Below are 16,992 nucleotides of genomic sequence, written 5' to 3' on the forward strand. Positions count from 1 at the left end.
TCCATACTCCAATGCCATACAACAGCAGACAGATAACTTTACTAACATACAGTTTTATAACCAGATCTACAAGGAAGCCTCCCAGGTATATTAGAATCTCATTATTACTCCGATAATCTTAAAGGCTGAGGATTTTATAGATGCTAGATGGACATTCCAATTCAAGAATTCATTATATATTAAAACCCAGGTATTTATAGGTTTTGCATTGATCGATTGGAGTGCCGTGTATATACCAAATAAACTTTTTCCAGAAAACCATTACTTTAATTTTCTCTTCTTTACAGTATTCGGCCAGATTATACAAAAGCCTCTTTAAACCTATTAGAGAGATTAGGACCATATCATCCACGTACAATAAGATTGAAATTTTCTGATAGCCTATAATAGGCGAGACAAATTCTGGACCAGATAATCTTGGTATGATGTCATTTATGTACCAACTGAAAAGTAAAGGAGCCTATACACACCCTTGCTTTACCCCCTTACCTGCTGGAATCTCACTGGTTAGGGAGACCGAGGTGCCCACTTTGACTTTTGCATGTGTATCTGAGTATAACTTGCGAATGAGAAGCAGCAGTCTTTTGTCAATATTTGTCTTTGCTAATTTCTCCCAAAGTCAATCTCTGTCTATAGAATCAAAAGCTGTGGTAAGGTCAACAGTTTAAGTTTAAATGGGTCATATACAAAAATATCCCCAGTGCTTAATACACAGTTTAATGTAGCCATTGTGACTTGCATCCTATATATATAAATAGTCTTATCCAGTCTCTTTCTGTTGTATCCAATGCTTAGATTCTACATATACAGTACAATCCACTATTTTCAACTGCAATCTCCCTGAAAGAGAACATCCTCTGGACTGCACACAAGAACCACTGAGACTAACCAACTTTATTAAGGCACACGCTTTTGAGAACTAGAGCTCTCTTCGTCAAATGCATCTGACGAAGAGAGCTGTGGTTCTCGAAAGCTTATGCCTCAATAAAGTTGGTTAGTCTTAAAGGTGCTACTGGACTTTTTACTATTTTGCAACGACAGACTAACACAGCTAACTCCTCTGGATCTAAAAACCACGGAGGCATTCTTAGCCAGTGTGCCACAGTAATTTATTGTCTTCATTGGAAAGAAACTGTCAGCCTCAGAGCCTCATCATCTTCCAGAAGCACCTAGCAAACCAGAACTATGGATAAACATGCATCTTCTCAAACACACCTCATTATGCAAGTGATAGCTTAAGGTTTATTTTTTCTCCAAGTTGGGAACAGAACGACCCAGATGGCAAGGTCAGAAAGCAGTTCCCAGGAAGTGAAGATTTCAGGTAATCTTCATTGTTGTTCTGCTTTCATGATCTACAGGACATCCATGCCAACCTCAGCTGTGCTAAGTAACAAGAAGTCTTCATAAACATGCCCACCACCTCAGCAGCAAGCATACAGCCAACATCTGTCAAGATGAAACAGCTACCAAGACATTACATAGGCTTAAACATTGGTGATCCATATTTAAAGAGATCAAAGCATTGTCATTATTGGAAACAATGGAATGAACTACTGATTTGCCTGGAAAGAGTTCTGGAAAAATGAGGTAAAGATAACTCAACCGCTACTATTTTGGCTTGGTGGTAGTGGAAATTGCCATCAGGTCCTAGCTGGCTTATGGCAATCCCTGCCAGGGTTTTCAAAACAAGAGACTAACAGAGGTGGTTTGCCACTGCCTGCCTCTACAACACTGGTTTTCATTGGAATTCTCCCATCCAATTACTAACAAAGGCCAATGTGGCTTAGCTTCCAAGATCTGATGAAACTGGGCTTGCCTAGACTATCTATGGTGGAGAGAGCCCTCAAGTCAGAGTTGACTTATGGCGACTCCTAGTGGGATCTTCATGGCAAGAGACTAACAAAGGTGGCTTGCCATTGCCTGCCTCTGCAAACTTGGTCTCTGTTAGAGGTTTCCCATCCAAGTACTAACCAAGGCCAACCCATCTTAGCTTCTGAGATCTGACAAGATCAGGCTTACCTGGGCTATCCAAGTCAGGGCAGGCTATCTATATCATGGCTTTTCTTTCTTTCTTTCCTTTCTTCCTTTCTTTGCTTGCCCACTGTTTTCCTAAAGGCAAGTCCATCCATTACACAGGTTGTGAATTCTGGTAGAACAGAAATTCATTTATTGCTCCTGATGACATTTCTGTGATTGGCCATGAGCTCCCAGTACAATGTAGCAGACAGTGAACACAGTAACACTTCTAGCACAGAGGATCCTTGACAATGGCATTGTTGGTAAATAATGCCTATATGATAGATGGGGCAGGGTAAGACATTGAACGAATCTAAAAAGTTTTTTCAAATTACAATATTTATCATATCAATCATGATAATTGCATATTATTATATGCCAATTATCTGAGATGGCTGTCCAGTGAGGCACATGATGCAGACAGATAATTAAAGTGCAGGTTAACTGTTGTTCAGTACATCTTACATTTCCACTAAGCTACATGTGTGTGTCTTTACCCTACGAATGAAAGACCTCCAAAACGTCCTATCATTAACAGGTTTGCTCAGATCTTGCAAACTGGAGGACGTGGCTTCCTTTATTGAGTCAAGTCATCTAATTTGGGCTATTCCTTTTTTCCTACTACCTTCAACTTTTCCTAGCATTGCTGTCTTTTCCAATGAGTTTTATCAGCACCTGAAAGGGAAAAAATGGGTGGGGATTAGGACACACAGTGGCGTGCACTGGTATCACATCTGTTTGCACAGCAATCACACTGCCACAGGAATCAGGCACCAAAAAGGAAAAACATAGGTGCAGGCTTTTTTATGAAGAATTCATTTGCTTAACTTGAATTGCTAAACTGGGGCAAAATTAAATGCAAAGCCTTCTTCCTCTCCATAATGTGCATCTCATCATCTAGCACCAAACAGCTCCAAGAGTGAAGAAAGTCCAACTATTTTGCAAAGATAAAAAGGTGGCACTAGGAGTGAAGGTACTGCAGGGTTAAAGTGTGTCTTTTGTGAAGGTTTCTGTGTATGGTCTGTATTCCCTACCCACAAATAAAAAATTAATCACCAAGGACACTGTCATGTTTAAGCACAACTCCTACTAAGTATTACTTCGTGGGCCTGCAGAGGCTTTTTCAGTAGCACATGATTAGGAAAAAGAAGCAATCGCCTACAAGATTTCTCTTCAACAAAAACTACTCCATAATTGCATCTTGGATCCTGATAGTTCGTAAATAACAAAATAACACGTGCATCTAATGTTACATTTCTTATGGTATCAAAACACATTAAAAGCTTTTTGTTTCAGTGTAAAGCTAGGTGCAAGACTGGCAATATCATGAATAAGTTGAATAGCAATATGGGCATAGTATAACAACTTAATTCCAGAAAAAAAGAGACTAGCAAGGGGCAAGAAGCGGCATATTTGTATCACAGACCATACCCACAACAGGAACATTATTAGTCACTGCTAGTACTAGGGTTATCAGGTGCTCACCAATGGCAGGCAAACCCCTGGGGGATTTGCCTCGTTGCCTGCCGATCCACCAGCAATAGGGAGGAAATGACAAGCCCCCCTCCCTGGAGTTTGCCTGCTACCCATAGGCACCCTAGAACACGCCCACTGTGCACCCAACCTGGGGTGTGCAATGATGTCACTTCTGGAAGTGATATCATCATACTGGCGTGGGAGTGTTCTCACACTTCATTTGGGGCCAATTTTAGCACTAAATGGACCCTACACAGAACATGGGGGCACTTCTGCGGTTGATGTGATGATGTCATTTCTAGAAGTGGTGTTATCATGCAAGCAACAGGGCATGCACATGTGAAGATGGAGCACATGACGGACATGAGGTAAGTGCCAGGTAGGGTTGCCAGGCCCCCTCAACCTCCCAGCGGGGGATAGGGGCCAGGCACTTACTTTGGGGGAGAGGAGGGTGTGCGCATGCCCCCACAAGCGTGAAGACGTCATTTTGGGAGTGACATCATCGTGCAGCCCCTGGGAGCGCACCCAGGCTCCACAGGGGCTCAAAATGGGCCTGATCCACGCTGAAATGGGCCTGTTTTGAGGTGCGCAGCAGCTCTTCTGTGCTCCGCAGTGCCCGAAAATGGGCCCGTTTCGGCGCGGATCAGGCCTGTTTTGAGGCGCTGCAGAGTGCAGGAGCATTCCTGCGTGCTGCAGTGCCTCAAAACAGGCCCGATCTGCACCGAAATGGGCCCGTTTTGCCACAGATCAGGCCCGTTTTGAGGCACTGCGGAGCACAGAAGCATTCCTGCACTCCACAGTGCTTCAAAACGGGCCCGGTCCATGCCGAAACGGGCCCATTTTGAGGCACTGCAGAGTGCAAGAGCGCTACTGCACTCTGCAGCACCTGAAAACAGGCCCATTTTGCCACAGATCGGGCCTGTTTTGAGGCACTGTGGAGCACAGGAGCACTCCTGCGCTCGCAGCTGCCCCAATGCGGGCCAAAATGGGCCCAATCCCAGCAGCTGCTGTGCACAGGAGCATGCAGTGCCACAGGGGAGCACGCAGGGAAGGTGTGCCCCCCCACTGGTTAGGTAAGTGGGGACAGGGGGTGCGGAGCATGGGTGGGGGATCCCCCGCCGGGGGTCTGGCATCCCTAGTGCTAGGTCACCCCACTCCCGCTAGGTGGGGCCTGGCAACCCTAGCTAGTACCTACATGAGGAAAAGTACTTTTAAGTAAATATCAACTAAACTAGCCATAAAAATGCTCCATTATTTGTTAATAGCTAATACACAAGTTTTCCTACAAACCCCAAACAAATAAAGAAAAAAACCACCACATCTGGTGCCAGTTTTGTACTTCTGTATTATAATTAGTTTTTAAAAAATTCTTTTTAGATTTTGTATATGGTCTGCAGGGAGGGCAGTTTATAAATTTGATTAAATAAGTAAGTAAATAATTCACATGATAGGTTTAGCAACTTCCAGATGAGGTCAGGAGATCTCTCAGAATTACAACTCATATCCAAATGGCAGAAATCAGTTCCCATGGGGAAAATGGCCCGTTTATAGGGCCCTCCCCAAACCCTTCCCTCCTCAGGCTCCACCCCAAAAATCTCCAAGAATTTCCCAAACTAGAGATGGCAACCCTAACATACCACCAAGTCTAAACAGCCAGATTATATTCTTGTGGGACTCCTTAACTGTAGTAATATGTTTCTTTATTTTTAACATATAATATTTTAATGTATAATATGTATTGTGTTTTTAATCATGTGAACCACTTCGGGCCGCGTTTTGAGGGAGAGGCAGTCTAAAAAAATCTAAAACTTAAAATAAATAAATAAAACAATAATCTAGTGAAATGTAGCTTCAAGTAAAACTTCAGAACAAACCACTCTTTCATGTCAACAAATAGTTATGAAAGTAACTTACATATAATAAAAAAATTGAATAAACCAACAGAACACAAAATCAGTAGTTTCCGTGGATTCCTAGGAACCAGCTCAGACAACTCAGAAGAAGCTACATCTGGTAATCAATTTTGTAGAAACAGAGGTAAACCCATAACTGATTTCAGCCAGAAACCTGGAACCCAGTTTCAGTAGGGTATTTCCAGAGCAAAATCCTGAACTGCTACATTTCAGTAGGCTTATTTTAGTTCTAGAAATAGCAAAGAAAGGCATATTGCAGACTGTGTAAACATTGCTAGGCCAACTAAGTGTCACCTCAGGCACTCCAAAGCCTCCACTGCATCAAGAATGAGTGTTATCACATCATCCTGCTGATAGATGTTTCCACTTTTAAAGCAAAATCTAGAATGGTCTTATGAAACATTTCAAACCATGCCTTGCTTCAAGTTGTGACACTTTCAGCAGTTGAAGACTTATGAGGACATTAACTTTTTGCCAAGTCTAAACAATAAAACAGTCTATGCAATATAAGAGGCATCCCAAAGGTACACTTAGTCTTGGTATACTTAGGGTTCCCAGGTGCCCACCAGTGGTGGGCAAACTCCCAGGGGTTTGCCCCTTTGCCTGCCAATCTGCCAGCAATTGGCAGATGTCAAGCCCCTGGAGGCTGCCCATCACTGGCAGGGACCCCAGGAACACACGTGGAACATGCACTCCCACGCAGCGCAATGACGTCACTCCCAGAAGGGATGTTGGTGTGCCGCTGTGGGAGTGCTCCCACACTTCGTTTGGGGCCAATTTTAGTCCCAAATGGGCCCAAACAGGCCTGCACAGAGCGCAGGAGCACTCTCATGGCCAGCGCAAGTTCTGCGAGTGTTGTCTTCATGCATGCATGAAGATGACAATGCCACCGGCACAAGGTTAGTGCCAGGTTCCGCTCCCCCCCCCATGTGAGGGTATAGAGACCAGGGAATCTTACACTAGTAGCCAAAATTGTGCAAACCTTTTGGGAAAAGTGTACTTTTGAGGTCTGATGGCTCATAACACCACTTTTTTTTGGAGTAATACCATAAAATTATATATCAATGGAAATATAATTTAATCAAGAATGCAATGCAGTAACTTTTATGAAGGAAATTTTTTTAGAACAGTAGTTATAAAGAAGAAAATTGAAACATAGAAAAAATGAGTTATACAACAATTCTCACCATGTCAGTTAATACTTAGTTGGGTAACCTTTTGCTTTACTTACGGCCTTACAACGCCTTCCCATGCAGCTGTTATAATGTGAGTTATTGCTTCTTATTAATTGCGGTTTATTGCTGGGTTGCTTCTCACTAACCAGTTTCTTTAGTCGGCTCCATAGATTTCCGATGGGGTTAAGGTCTGGGCTATTCCCAGGCCGTTCCAACAGTGGAATATGATTATCCTGAAACCACTTTTTGCACACAGCAGTAACATGACATGGAGCTGAATCTTGTTGAAATATAAATGCTTTATTATCTTGGAAAAGATCATGTGTGGAAGGCTTCAGTTTGGGCTCAAGTATTTCATTTATGTATTTTTGGGCATTTATATTGCCATTTATCATGCAAATTCTGATGTCATACAACCCCATATCATAACACTAACTGGGTGTTTCACGGTAGGTGTAATGCAATCAGGATGCAAATCTCCGATTCTTCTTCTCACATATTTTATGCCATCACTACCAAACAGGGAGATTTTGGTCTCATCACTTCAAATAACACTGTCCTATTGTTCCGCTGTCCAGTTAACATGGGTTTTAGCCCAGTTTAATCTTTTCAACCTTTGTTTGAGAGATAATGTTTTTTTACATGGAATTCTAGCATTAAGACCAAATTCCTCCATTCTGCGCCGAACAGTCCTTGCACTCAACTTCACAATGAATTGCGCCACTTCGTTCTGTATACACCCCAATGATTTTCTTCTGTCACCTAGGCTCAGTCTCTCAGTTCTTCTATCATCCCTTGCTTGCGTGCACCTTTTCCTGCCTTTAACAGTCTGGTTTTGTAGTGACTGAGTAGCCTTATACCTCTTCAAAAATTTAGAAATGCCACCTTTGGTTAAGTTTCCACCAATTTTTCTTCTAATTTCTTCATAACTGTAGCCTTGTTCACTTAATAGTACTATTTTGCATCGCTTTCTGGGTGAACAGTCAACTATTTGTGCCATTTCTTTAACTGTATTATGTTGAATGGCTACATTCAAATGAAGGAAAACTACTTCATGTCAACCTAAGCAAGTTGTGCTTCCTTTTCCTGGTTATTTGGATATAACATTTGATAGAATACAGATAATTGAACAAACTTTGTTGCATTACATTCTTGATTAAATTATCTTTCCATTGATATATAATTTTATGATATTACTCTAAAAAAAAGTGGTGTTATGAGCCATCAAACCTCAAAAATGCACTTTTTCCAAAAGGTTTCCACAATTTTGGCCACTAGTGTATACATACCAAGGCTTCCATCCAGCGCAGATCTATCCATTATACCCAGCGTTCAATATGATGAACACCAGCTATGTGATTAGAAATAAAGGGAGGGGGAATTATTTCACATTAATTTAGGGTTGCCAACCTCCAGGTGGGGCCTGGAAACCTGGAATTACAACAGATCTCCTCACAACAGTAATAAGTACCCATGGAGAAAATGGCAGCTTCAAAGTGCGGACTGTATAGCATTATACCTGCTGAGTTCCCTCCCCTACCTAAACCCAGCGTTCCTGTTGCTCCACTCCAAATCTCCATGAATTTCCAAACCTAGAGTTGGCAACCCTACCTCAATCCCACAGAAAAATCCCATATGGATGGGGGGAGGGGCAGACAAAGCCCTTACATGGAAAGAGGATATATTTCTAAATGGTCACAAACAATCTATAGTGTCTAAAATAAAATCCCTTGGTATTGACCTGGATTCTTGGGCTGACTCTGGAGAAATGGACATTTTTCGGGCAGTTTGAAGGAGGATGGGGGACACTGAAGTCCAAGTAATCAATGCTAGCTGCTCTGGAGTTTGTTCCCCACGTTTTTTGGCCTTTTCTTATGAATCTATGGCCCAGTACTTTTCTAATCTGGTATCCCCCCCTCATCGTAGAGCCTTCATGGTAGCCAAGTTCAATCTTTTCCCCTCACCTGTCTTAACTGGCAGATATAAGGGTATCCCCTATAAGGAAAGAGTTTGTTCTTGCTCTTATAATGAACCTGATTCTGTTCAACATATCCTTCTTCATTGTACCCAGTACTTTTCCTTACGTCACCATCTGATTCACCTCCTTTTGTCTTCTGCAAAATCCACGATTGATAACCAATATTTTTTTGTTTTCTGACAAGTCCCACAAAATCACTGCATCTGTTGCCGAGTTCCTCTCCCATGTATTTAAGTTAAGGGTAGGAGTTTACAATACTTAGACCTTACTGTGTATCTTTTTACTGTGTTTTTTATTCTATCATGGTCCTTGCCTGGCTGAGATTCTATATTACCCTCTTGGTAATACAGGCTACAGAGATCAATTCCTCTGGAGAAAATGACTGCTTTGGAGGGTGGACCCCTGCTGAGGTCCCTCCCCTCCCCAAATCCTACCCTCCACAAGCTTTACCTCCAAATCTCCAAGAAATTCCCAACCCAGGGTAGGCAACTCTTAGTCTAGCGCTCAGTATCAAAGTAGTCCTGTTTACAGGCCTTTGCTCACATAGCCTATGCTCTACTCCCATGCATGAACACTGACAGGCAGAAAGCGCCAAAGTTATCCAAAGCAATAGAGAACTGGGCTTCTGCAACTGTTACACTTGTATGGAAGAGAGACTTTCAGTCTCTGCAGCTTTTCTGAACCCTGCAGCTCATGAGAAGGTGGATCTGCTAAAATTCGTTCTCCTACACAATTATTCAAGGCCCTTTGGATTTGGCCACACAAAAGCATCAGCAAGGGGTGTGGGGGAAAGATCAGGAAAGTAAAGAGCTCAGTAGTAAAGTAAAGGCCACATTATTTGATTAAACCGGATACAAAAGGGAACCAGACAGTTAAGTCTCAGCACCGAAAGATTCACCTTGTTCCAAAATTAGGTCGCAGGGAAAGGAGAATTACTCTAGACAAACCGATGATCAAAATAAAGATTGTACAGCACGCACAGAGCTCAAAAGGTAATTAGACAGAAGACAAAACCATCAGAACTCTGCATTTGGAAAAAACAGAAGTAATATGATGGTTAAGCAACAAGCCAGCACCACGCTGGAATATTAAGCAGGATTCCACTTCAAAGAAATATTTACTTGAACAGACTATCATTACAGTTTATAACTATATTCAGTACACAGCATTCATGAGCAAGCACTAATGCTGAATCCCTTGCAGCCAAAGGATGTACTCGGTGCTAGCATGATACCAGGCTGAGAGCAACTGACAATGAACTGTTTCAAAGAACTTCCTTCAAAGTGCTTATATTTTTGCCAGGTTAATACTAAATTAAGATATGGGATTAGAAAGCTGATTTGATTCTCGAAGGGGGTTTCATTGTTAATGCCCTTCATGTTTAACAAAGCTAGCAGGCATCTGGAACATGAAGCTTATCTTCCTGCATAATTGCCCCAATGCAGTTAGCACCACATTTAAATGATGGACCCTCGTATCTTTCAAGAAACGGGACCTGTGAGCCACAAGGCCATTTACATGCTGCAGACAGTTTTCACAAGGCCACCCCTGATCCACCTGGGCAAGAATTTATCAAGGATCCAGGCATATGCTATTCTGTGATTGTTTTCCTATGGCTTGAACAAAGCCAAGCCGTTTGGATGAGATCTTCTCCTCCCTTGTTAAGTAAGAACAGTGTTATATGCTCAAGGGAGGGAGGACTTATTAAAGCTGTTTTACTAAAGTACATGAAACAATTATTACTGGTTAACAGAGGCTGAATCTCCTATTTGACAAATGCCTGAAGATTTCTGAGAGAGATATACATTACATTATTTAGCTCATTCTTTCACTTCACTCTTCTGACCAGTATTTCTTTTAGCAGATAATGGTGGTGCAAGATAATGGTGGTGCAACTTTAAGTAACCGTTTCCTTCCTCTCTCCTCTACCCCCAGTTCTTATTCCTCTTTGAATTTGTTTTCGTTCTTCTCCACTGTGCCTCCACTCTCCTTTCTAACATTAGCAGAACTGCCTGCAGAAAAACACAGCTTTATTTATTAAAAATAAATATGCCCTGCCTTTCCCCTCCAAAGAGGCTCACGGCTGTTTGCAGAAGAATAGCTTAAAGATTCACTCAAAAAGCATTTTAAAGACACAGGCTTAAGACAAACCATTCATAAAACTTGGCAACAAAAATATAAGTATGAACTTATTAAACTACCAATACTACAGCTTTCCAATAAGAGTCAAATCCTCAAATCCTGCTATTATAATTCAGCCTCCTTTAAATAGTACTTCTCTACACAGCCTTCTAAAAAATTTTAATATTAGGTACCTTCTTCAGGGACACCTTAGGGTCATCATGGCTATGACTGAAAAAGACCTTTGACCGGGCTGGAGTAGATCTTACAAACCACACTAATGAAATAGATAATAGGAGCCATTGAAAAGAACAAAGAGTAACACAAAGTTACGATAGAGAGAGGCTATCCTTTCAGTAAGTGGTAAAAAGTAATATCTAGAATTAAACCTGGAAACAAATAGATAACCTTGGAGATATTTTAACAAAAGGGTAATATGTCCAAACTGACTACCTCCAGCCAACGTTGAGTTGCAGCATTTTGCACTAGTTTAACTTTTTTCCAAGATGTCTTCCTGTGCAGGGCCCACATAGAGCACACTGCAGTAATCCAACTTCACAATTACAGCAGCACCGGACTGGGTGGTTAAGTCAGCTGAATCTAAAAGAGGCAACAGGTTTTTCAGCTGCATCCAACAAAAGAAAATGTAACCTTTGTTACCTGGTTGTCCAATCAGAGAGCTAGATATTTCAGAGAATGCCAAAAAGGAGAAATTCCATTTAAAACAGCCTTACCAATAAGCCACTTAACCATGGCATTTTAGTACTGACCCAGGAGCAAGACAGCTGCTGCTGGAGGTTTCTTCAAGCAACTATGCAGCTGAGCATCAGTAAAAGTCAGACTGAAAACAGTAAAGGCAGATGTGTGACCCAGGAAATTCTGAAGCTATTCCACCATCACTTCTCAATTATTTTCTCAGGAAGGGCAGGTTGAATACAAGCCCGTAATTTGCCAAATCCTCCTTATCTAAAGAGGGATTCTTCTACAACAGTTACTGCTACCTCCTTCAGAGGTTTTGGAACTCTACCTTCCTATGGAGATGGATGTATGATGTCAGTGGTACTTGCTGCACGGCTCACAGGGAGCCACATTTGCTGTTACCATCAACCAAAAGAGCCAAAAATGACTACTGTATGTCCTGGGCACAACCCTCACCAAACACACACATAAAATTATATAAGATATAACTACTAACATTAAATATACATCTGTAAGCTTCTTAATTACCAGAGTACCTCTGAGCATGCAATGTTCTCACTTCCCACCACTGCTGAACCTCAGCCAGCCCTTATGCATCTGTAGTGACGGGAAGGGCTTCCCTCTCTGCCTTCTTGCTTTCCCCTCAGCATCAGGCACAGTGGCTCAGATGTGAAAGTGAGATTACCAAGGAGGCCAGAGGAGGGCCAATTGGCTTGCGGAGAAGCAGACTAAAATCACCAGTACCCTTCTGGAGACAGCTTGCTGCTTTCCTGGGTGACTGCCGTGTTGGTGGTTTTACCTTTTGTGCCCAGCTCTCTCTCCTTCAGACAGCCACTTGGATGCTTGGATGAGAGCACACAGACTGTGGAGTATGGCTGGGGGGACATTGAAGAGGATAGACTCTTTATATCCATCCCTGACCCCCAGATTAGGGAGGTTTGTAGTTTACCTGTCCTCCACTCCCTGAGGTTTTTCAAGGCAGTGACCACAAGTCTGACTGGGCAATGGTCTTATATTCTTGGGGAAAGGGATGCATCATAGGTGCCAACACTGGGAAGCAGTACTCACAAGAACCCCATGTAGCATGTCAAATGGCTACAAGTGTCTCCTGAGCCATTAGACAGGGTTATACTTCTCTTGAAAAGCCAGATTCATAGCTTGTGAGTATTGTTTGGCATAGCAGTCCCCTTAGAAAACCTGCGGGCAGAAGTGGATTGGAGTACTTGAATGTGTACATCAGCTGAACCCATTCCTGGCTCAGAGCCGGACCGCATGATACGAATTACACGTGAATGACATGAAAACAAACTTACACGTGTTCCAATGTTGTTTTCAACTACACGCGCCAGGACTGCAGGACCTCCTTCGAACCTGTGTTCATGGTGGCACGGGTTTTCTCTGCGTACCGCCAAGATATCCCATCATGCATCTCCACTTTGCACAGATAGGAAGCGGAAGATATAGGAAATAAAGACGCTCTGCATTGCCAACTTACTGATCGTGACTGCATACATGCACCATCGCGGCTACACTGGAGAAGAAAATTTTGAATGTGTGCCTGGACCAGGACACGTGTTCATCGACAGAATGCTGGACATGGGCATTTGGGGTAAGACAGGACTCCTGACACTCGCTCGGTCTCGTGTAATTCGTATTGTGTTGTTTGACTCTCAGTCAGATCTAGCCACAGAGATCCATGCCTAGCTTTCATCAAGATTGGACTACTGCAATCTTGGGGTTCTACTTGGGGTGAACTGCAATCTTGGGGTTCTACTTGGGGTGAACTTTGAAGAGCATTTGGAAGCTGCATCTAGTGCAGAAAGCTGTGGCTAGACTGCTGGTTGGGGCCAGCTATTGGGAGCATTTGACCCCGCTACTACAGCAATTACACTGCCTATCAATCTGCTCCAGAGCACAATTCAAGGTGCTGGTTTTGGCCTTTAAAACATAACATGGCTTGCGACCAGTCTTCTCCCATATGTTCCTGCCTTGGAATTAATTTCACAAGGAGAGGCCCTCCTGATTGTCCCATCAGCTAATGCAGCACTCCTGGTGGATACATAAGAGAGGGCTTTTTCGATGGTGGTAGCTGATGGTGGCTGCTTTATTTAGGGCTGTTTTTAATTAACTTGGTTTTATGTTTATTGGTAGTCCTGAACTGTGTTTTAAAACTTTGTTTTATTTATTTTATGATTTCTATTTATATTCTAAGCTACCTTGAGTTCTTACAAGGCAGATAGGCAGCTAATAAATAAATGAGTGAGTGAGGATCATTCAATACATCTCAAGGCCTAGGTTGTTGTTTTTTTAGATTCTAAAACAGAGCAGTCAAAAAGATTTAACAACATAGTAAACTGGATGCATCAGTACTATACTGTACTCAGCTCAGGGCCTTCTTAACAGTGGCACCTAAACTATGCATTCTCTCCCCTCAGAAGCTTGTCTGGGCCCAACTTTGCACTATGTTAAATTTTTTTTTTTACTTAAAAAAATGCCAGACCATTTAGAAATTTTCTCTCCCTCTGTGCTTTGATGTTGTTTTGTTACCCGCTTAAACATCACTGTCCTTTTAGCAACCTTCTTTTCATCTGTGGCTTTATCAGTCACCAATCTTTTATGTCACTGTTGTTTTAAGGGCTTACTCCCTGTTACTTATGCTTTTTAGAGATTTACCCTGTGTTTTTACTGCTGCTGTTGTGACGTTGTGTATGTCTGTTGTTAAAATATTTAAAATAAATAATTCAAACAGAGGGATGTATCTCAGAGATGAAGTTAATGAGAGCATGCCTTCACACCTTTGATAGTCTAGCATGATGAAAGAGAGTGCATGGCTCAAGGGTAGAACATATTCTCTGAGCTCTGAAGGCTCCAGACCCAATCCTTAGCAAGCATTCAGAAAGACCTCTGATGTCTGAAGAAGAGAGCTCTGACTCTTGAAAGCATACACCTTGAAACTCTTGTCGGTCTCTAAGGTGCCACTGGACTCAAATCCTGCTGTTCTACTGCAAACCAACACAGCAACCTACCTAAAACTAAACTCTCTTGCCAGAGACCATACAGGGTCAATTTCAATCAAAATAAATAATAATGAGCTAGAAGAATAAACGGTCTGATTTTAAACACAAAAAACCCCACTTATGTATATATATTTTTAGACCGAGGTAGATGAGCAAGTAAAAAATTCTGGAGTCAACATTAAATATGCCTTTCCCGTGAGAGCTCCAACTTCAGAAAGTGTTCTATACTTTTTCTCAGTGGTGCAGTGGCACAGCCTGCGCTAATGCATACTCCAGGTTAACTGTGCTACAGTAACTCATGTTGTGGTAACCAATGACACTCAATTTTTATGCCAGTTGATCTGGAGGTCACATTTTTATCCCACCCTTCCACAAAGGACTCTACAGCAGCACACAGGATTCACATTCCCCGCCCCCCTTTATCCTCACAAGCTTAAGCTGAATGGCTGACCCATACAAAATCTCATTTTCTACCACCTCACCCCAGCGCCTCTCTTTCAATTCTATTTATATATCCTTCTAGTGGTTTCTCTCCCACACCTGGGACTTTTTCAGAAATTGGTGGCATGGCAGCAGTTCACTGGATAAGGCAACCAAAACCCAGATTACATATTCTTACATTGCCCATCTTCAGAACATCCATCCAATTTCTAGAAGTAGTCGTTGGTTTTTAATATCTGTAAGGCTACATTGCAGGAAATCTCTCGGAATTTAATAACAGGGGCTCCACACAACCATTTGTTTGAGGATCCAACTAAAGTTGGCCCAAAGTTAAAGCTAACATTTGCTCCAGTGAAATCTCAAGTGAAATTAGCTTCCTCTTGATATCTAGCTTTGGCTCTGCTTCTCTCATCTTTGCACTATTCTAGGAGCTTTTAGATAAACCATTTCCAATACTAGTAATATTTTTCAGTTACAACCATGAATTATGGATTTTAAACTTTATATGATTCTACTGCTTGTTATAAATGTGTGAAGTATTTATTGTCTTTGGTATATTTTTAAATTGTCCTGAATTGATGAGCAACAAACAAGTTGCTATCTTACCACCTGTCATAAGTCCTGCTTATTAGACTACCTTGCATATGTATACATTTTGCCATGTTTTTATCTATTCTCCTAGTCTCACTTACTCACAAGGTTCCAGATTTCAGGGAACATCTGAGAACCTTATGTTCAAAAAAGGGCTGAACCACAAACCTACTAGGAAATACTAACCCCAGTTCACAACAACAATCTTGCAACAGTTGCAACCTGATAGCAAGCAGTAACAGTGAGATTTACTTCTATATTTTTATTAGGTAGTAGTACACATAGCTTCATCAGCAGAGATATTCTTGGCTAACACTACAAGTTCTCCCAGTCTAAAGCTGGCTGAAGTTTGAGAAACTAAAACTAAGAATTTGGTTATGCCCATGAGGCAGCAAACCTAGACATTTATCTCCATATGGCTATCCATCCAACTATCCCTCGTTTGCCTCTCATACAGGACTTCTGAAGTAGGGTTTCTCAGTACATTGTACTTAATTGTGTCTAGGTTCTTATCACCACCTTTGGCACTATGACTCTCCCTGCAGCCTTCCACAGGGTGATATGGAAAATTACCCCAGTCTTGACTATTAATATTTATGTATGGTCAATAAACTCCAATACCTCATCTCATATGCCTCCCTGCTCATCTTTCTAAGCAAGAGAAGATACTGATGTATTATCCTTTCACTGGCCTCTGCTGCCAAAATCTTCATCCAGATAATAAACTACACACCTCCAGCCTCCGATATTCCTTTGAGATTGCCCTCAGTAGCAGCAACAAAATGAAGATGAAGAGAGTATTAAGGGTGTTCTTTTTAAGTGATATGTTTAACTTCTTCTGAAATGGATTCACTCACCTGGGAAACTTCTTATCCCAGGATTTATAGCTGTGGGGAAAAAAGAGACACCCAGTACTGTTAAACACAAGATGACTGCATCAACTTCTAGACGACTAGTCCTATCTTTCTCTACTGCCAAGCTCATTAGACACACCCTGCAGCAGAAGAAAATTGCCACCCTTACCCCAAAGTGCTGATAAATCCATTTGTTGAGCCTTCAGCATACAAAGAACAAATGTCTCCAATGTGCAAGAAACTTGACATCTTGTCGGACATCTCTGGCTTGGCAGCCCTAAAGGAGAGACAAGAAACCCATCAATATTTACTGGGCAGAGATATTATCCAAGATATACTCAAAAGCTGGTTAATTAAAATCAATAGAAACTATGCCACTGGTTGTTGTTGGATGTAGGTTTCAACCTGAAGAAAGTTTACAGCCCTAGGTATCCCACCTAGAAGAACGGAAGAAATCAGAAAGAAACTAATCTGCTAAGTGAACATACTTTTAAAATTTAATCCTGCTTTTTCCACCAGGAAAATTTGCATCATTGTCAAGGGATCTAGTTTTAAGGAAATGTAGTCAGCACAAGCATCTTTTAAAATCTGTTTTCTTTGACTGGCATACGAGCATAGCAAAACTGCCTATGACAACTCAAAAAAGGATTCGGAAGGGCTAGCAGTAGAATCTGATATAATTATTGTCATGCAAATCTGATAAAAATTAAG

At 41.8% G+C, this 16,992-nt stretch overlaps 1 protein-coding gene across 1 annotated transcript in view; it reads right to left on the reverse strand.

Annotated features, from left to right (window-relative positions):
- The window catches only part of ITPR1 (inositol 1,4,5-trisphosphate receptor type 1), a 282,814-nt gene that overhangs the window by 237,406 nt on the left and 28,416 nt on the right, over positions 1 to 16,992 (reverse strand). Inside the window, exon 2 of the mRNA XM_054975949.1 lies at positions 16,451 to 16,558. Coding sequence (XP_054831924.1) covers positions 16,451 to 16,542 — 92 coding nt within the window. The 5' untranslated portion in view covers positions 16,543 to 16,558. The remainder of the gene's footprint in view (positions 1 to 16,450; positions 16,559 to 16,992) is intronic.

Source organism: Eublepharis macularius, chromosome 4 (assembly GCF_028583425.1).
Source record: "Eublepharis macularius isolate TG4126 chromosome 4, MPM_Emac_v1.0, whole genome shotgun sequence".
Classification (NCBI taxonomy): Eukaryota; Metazoa; Chordata; class Lepidosauria; order Squamata; family Eublepharidae; genus Eublepharis; species Eublepharis macularius.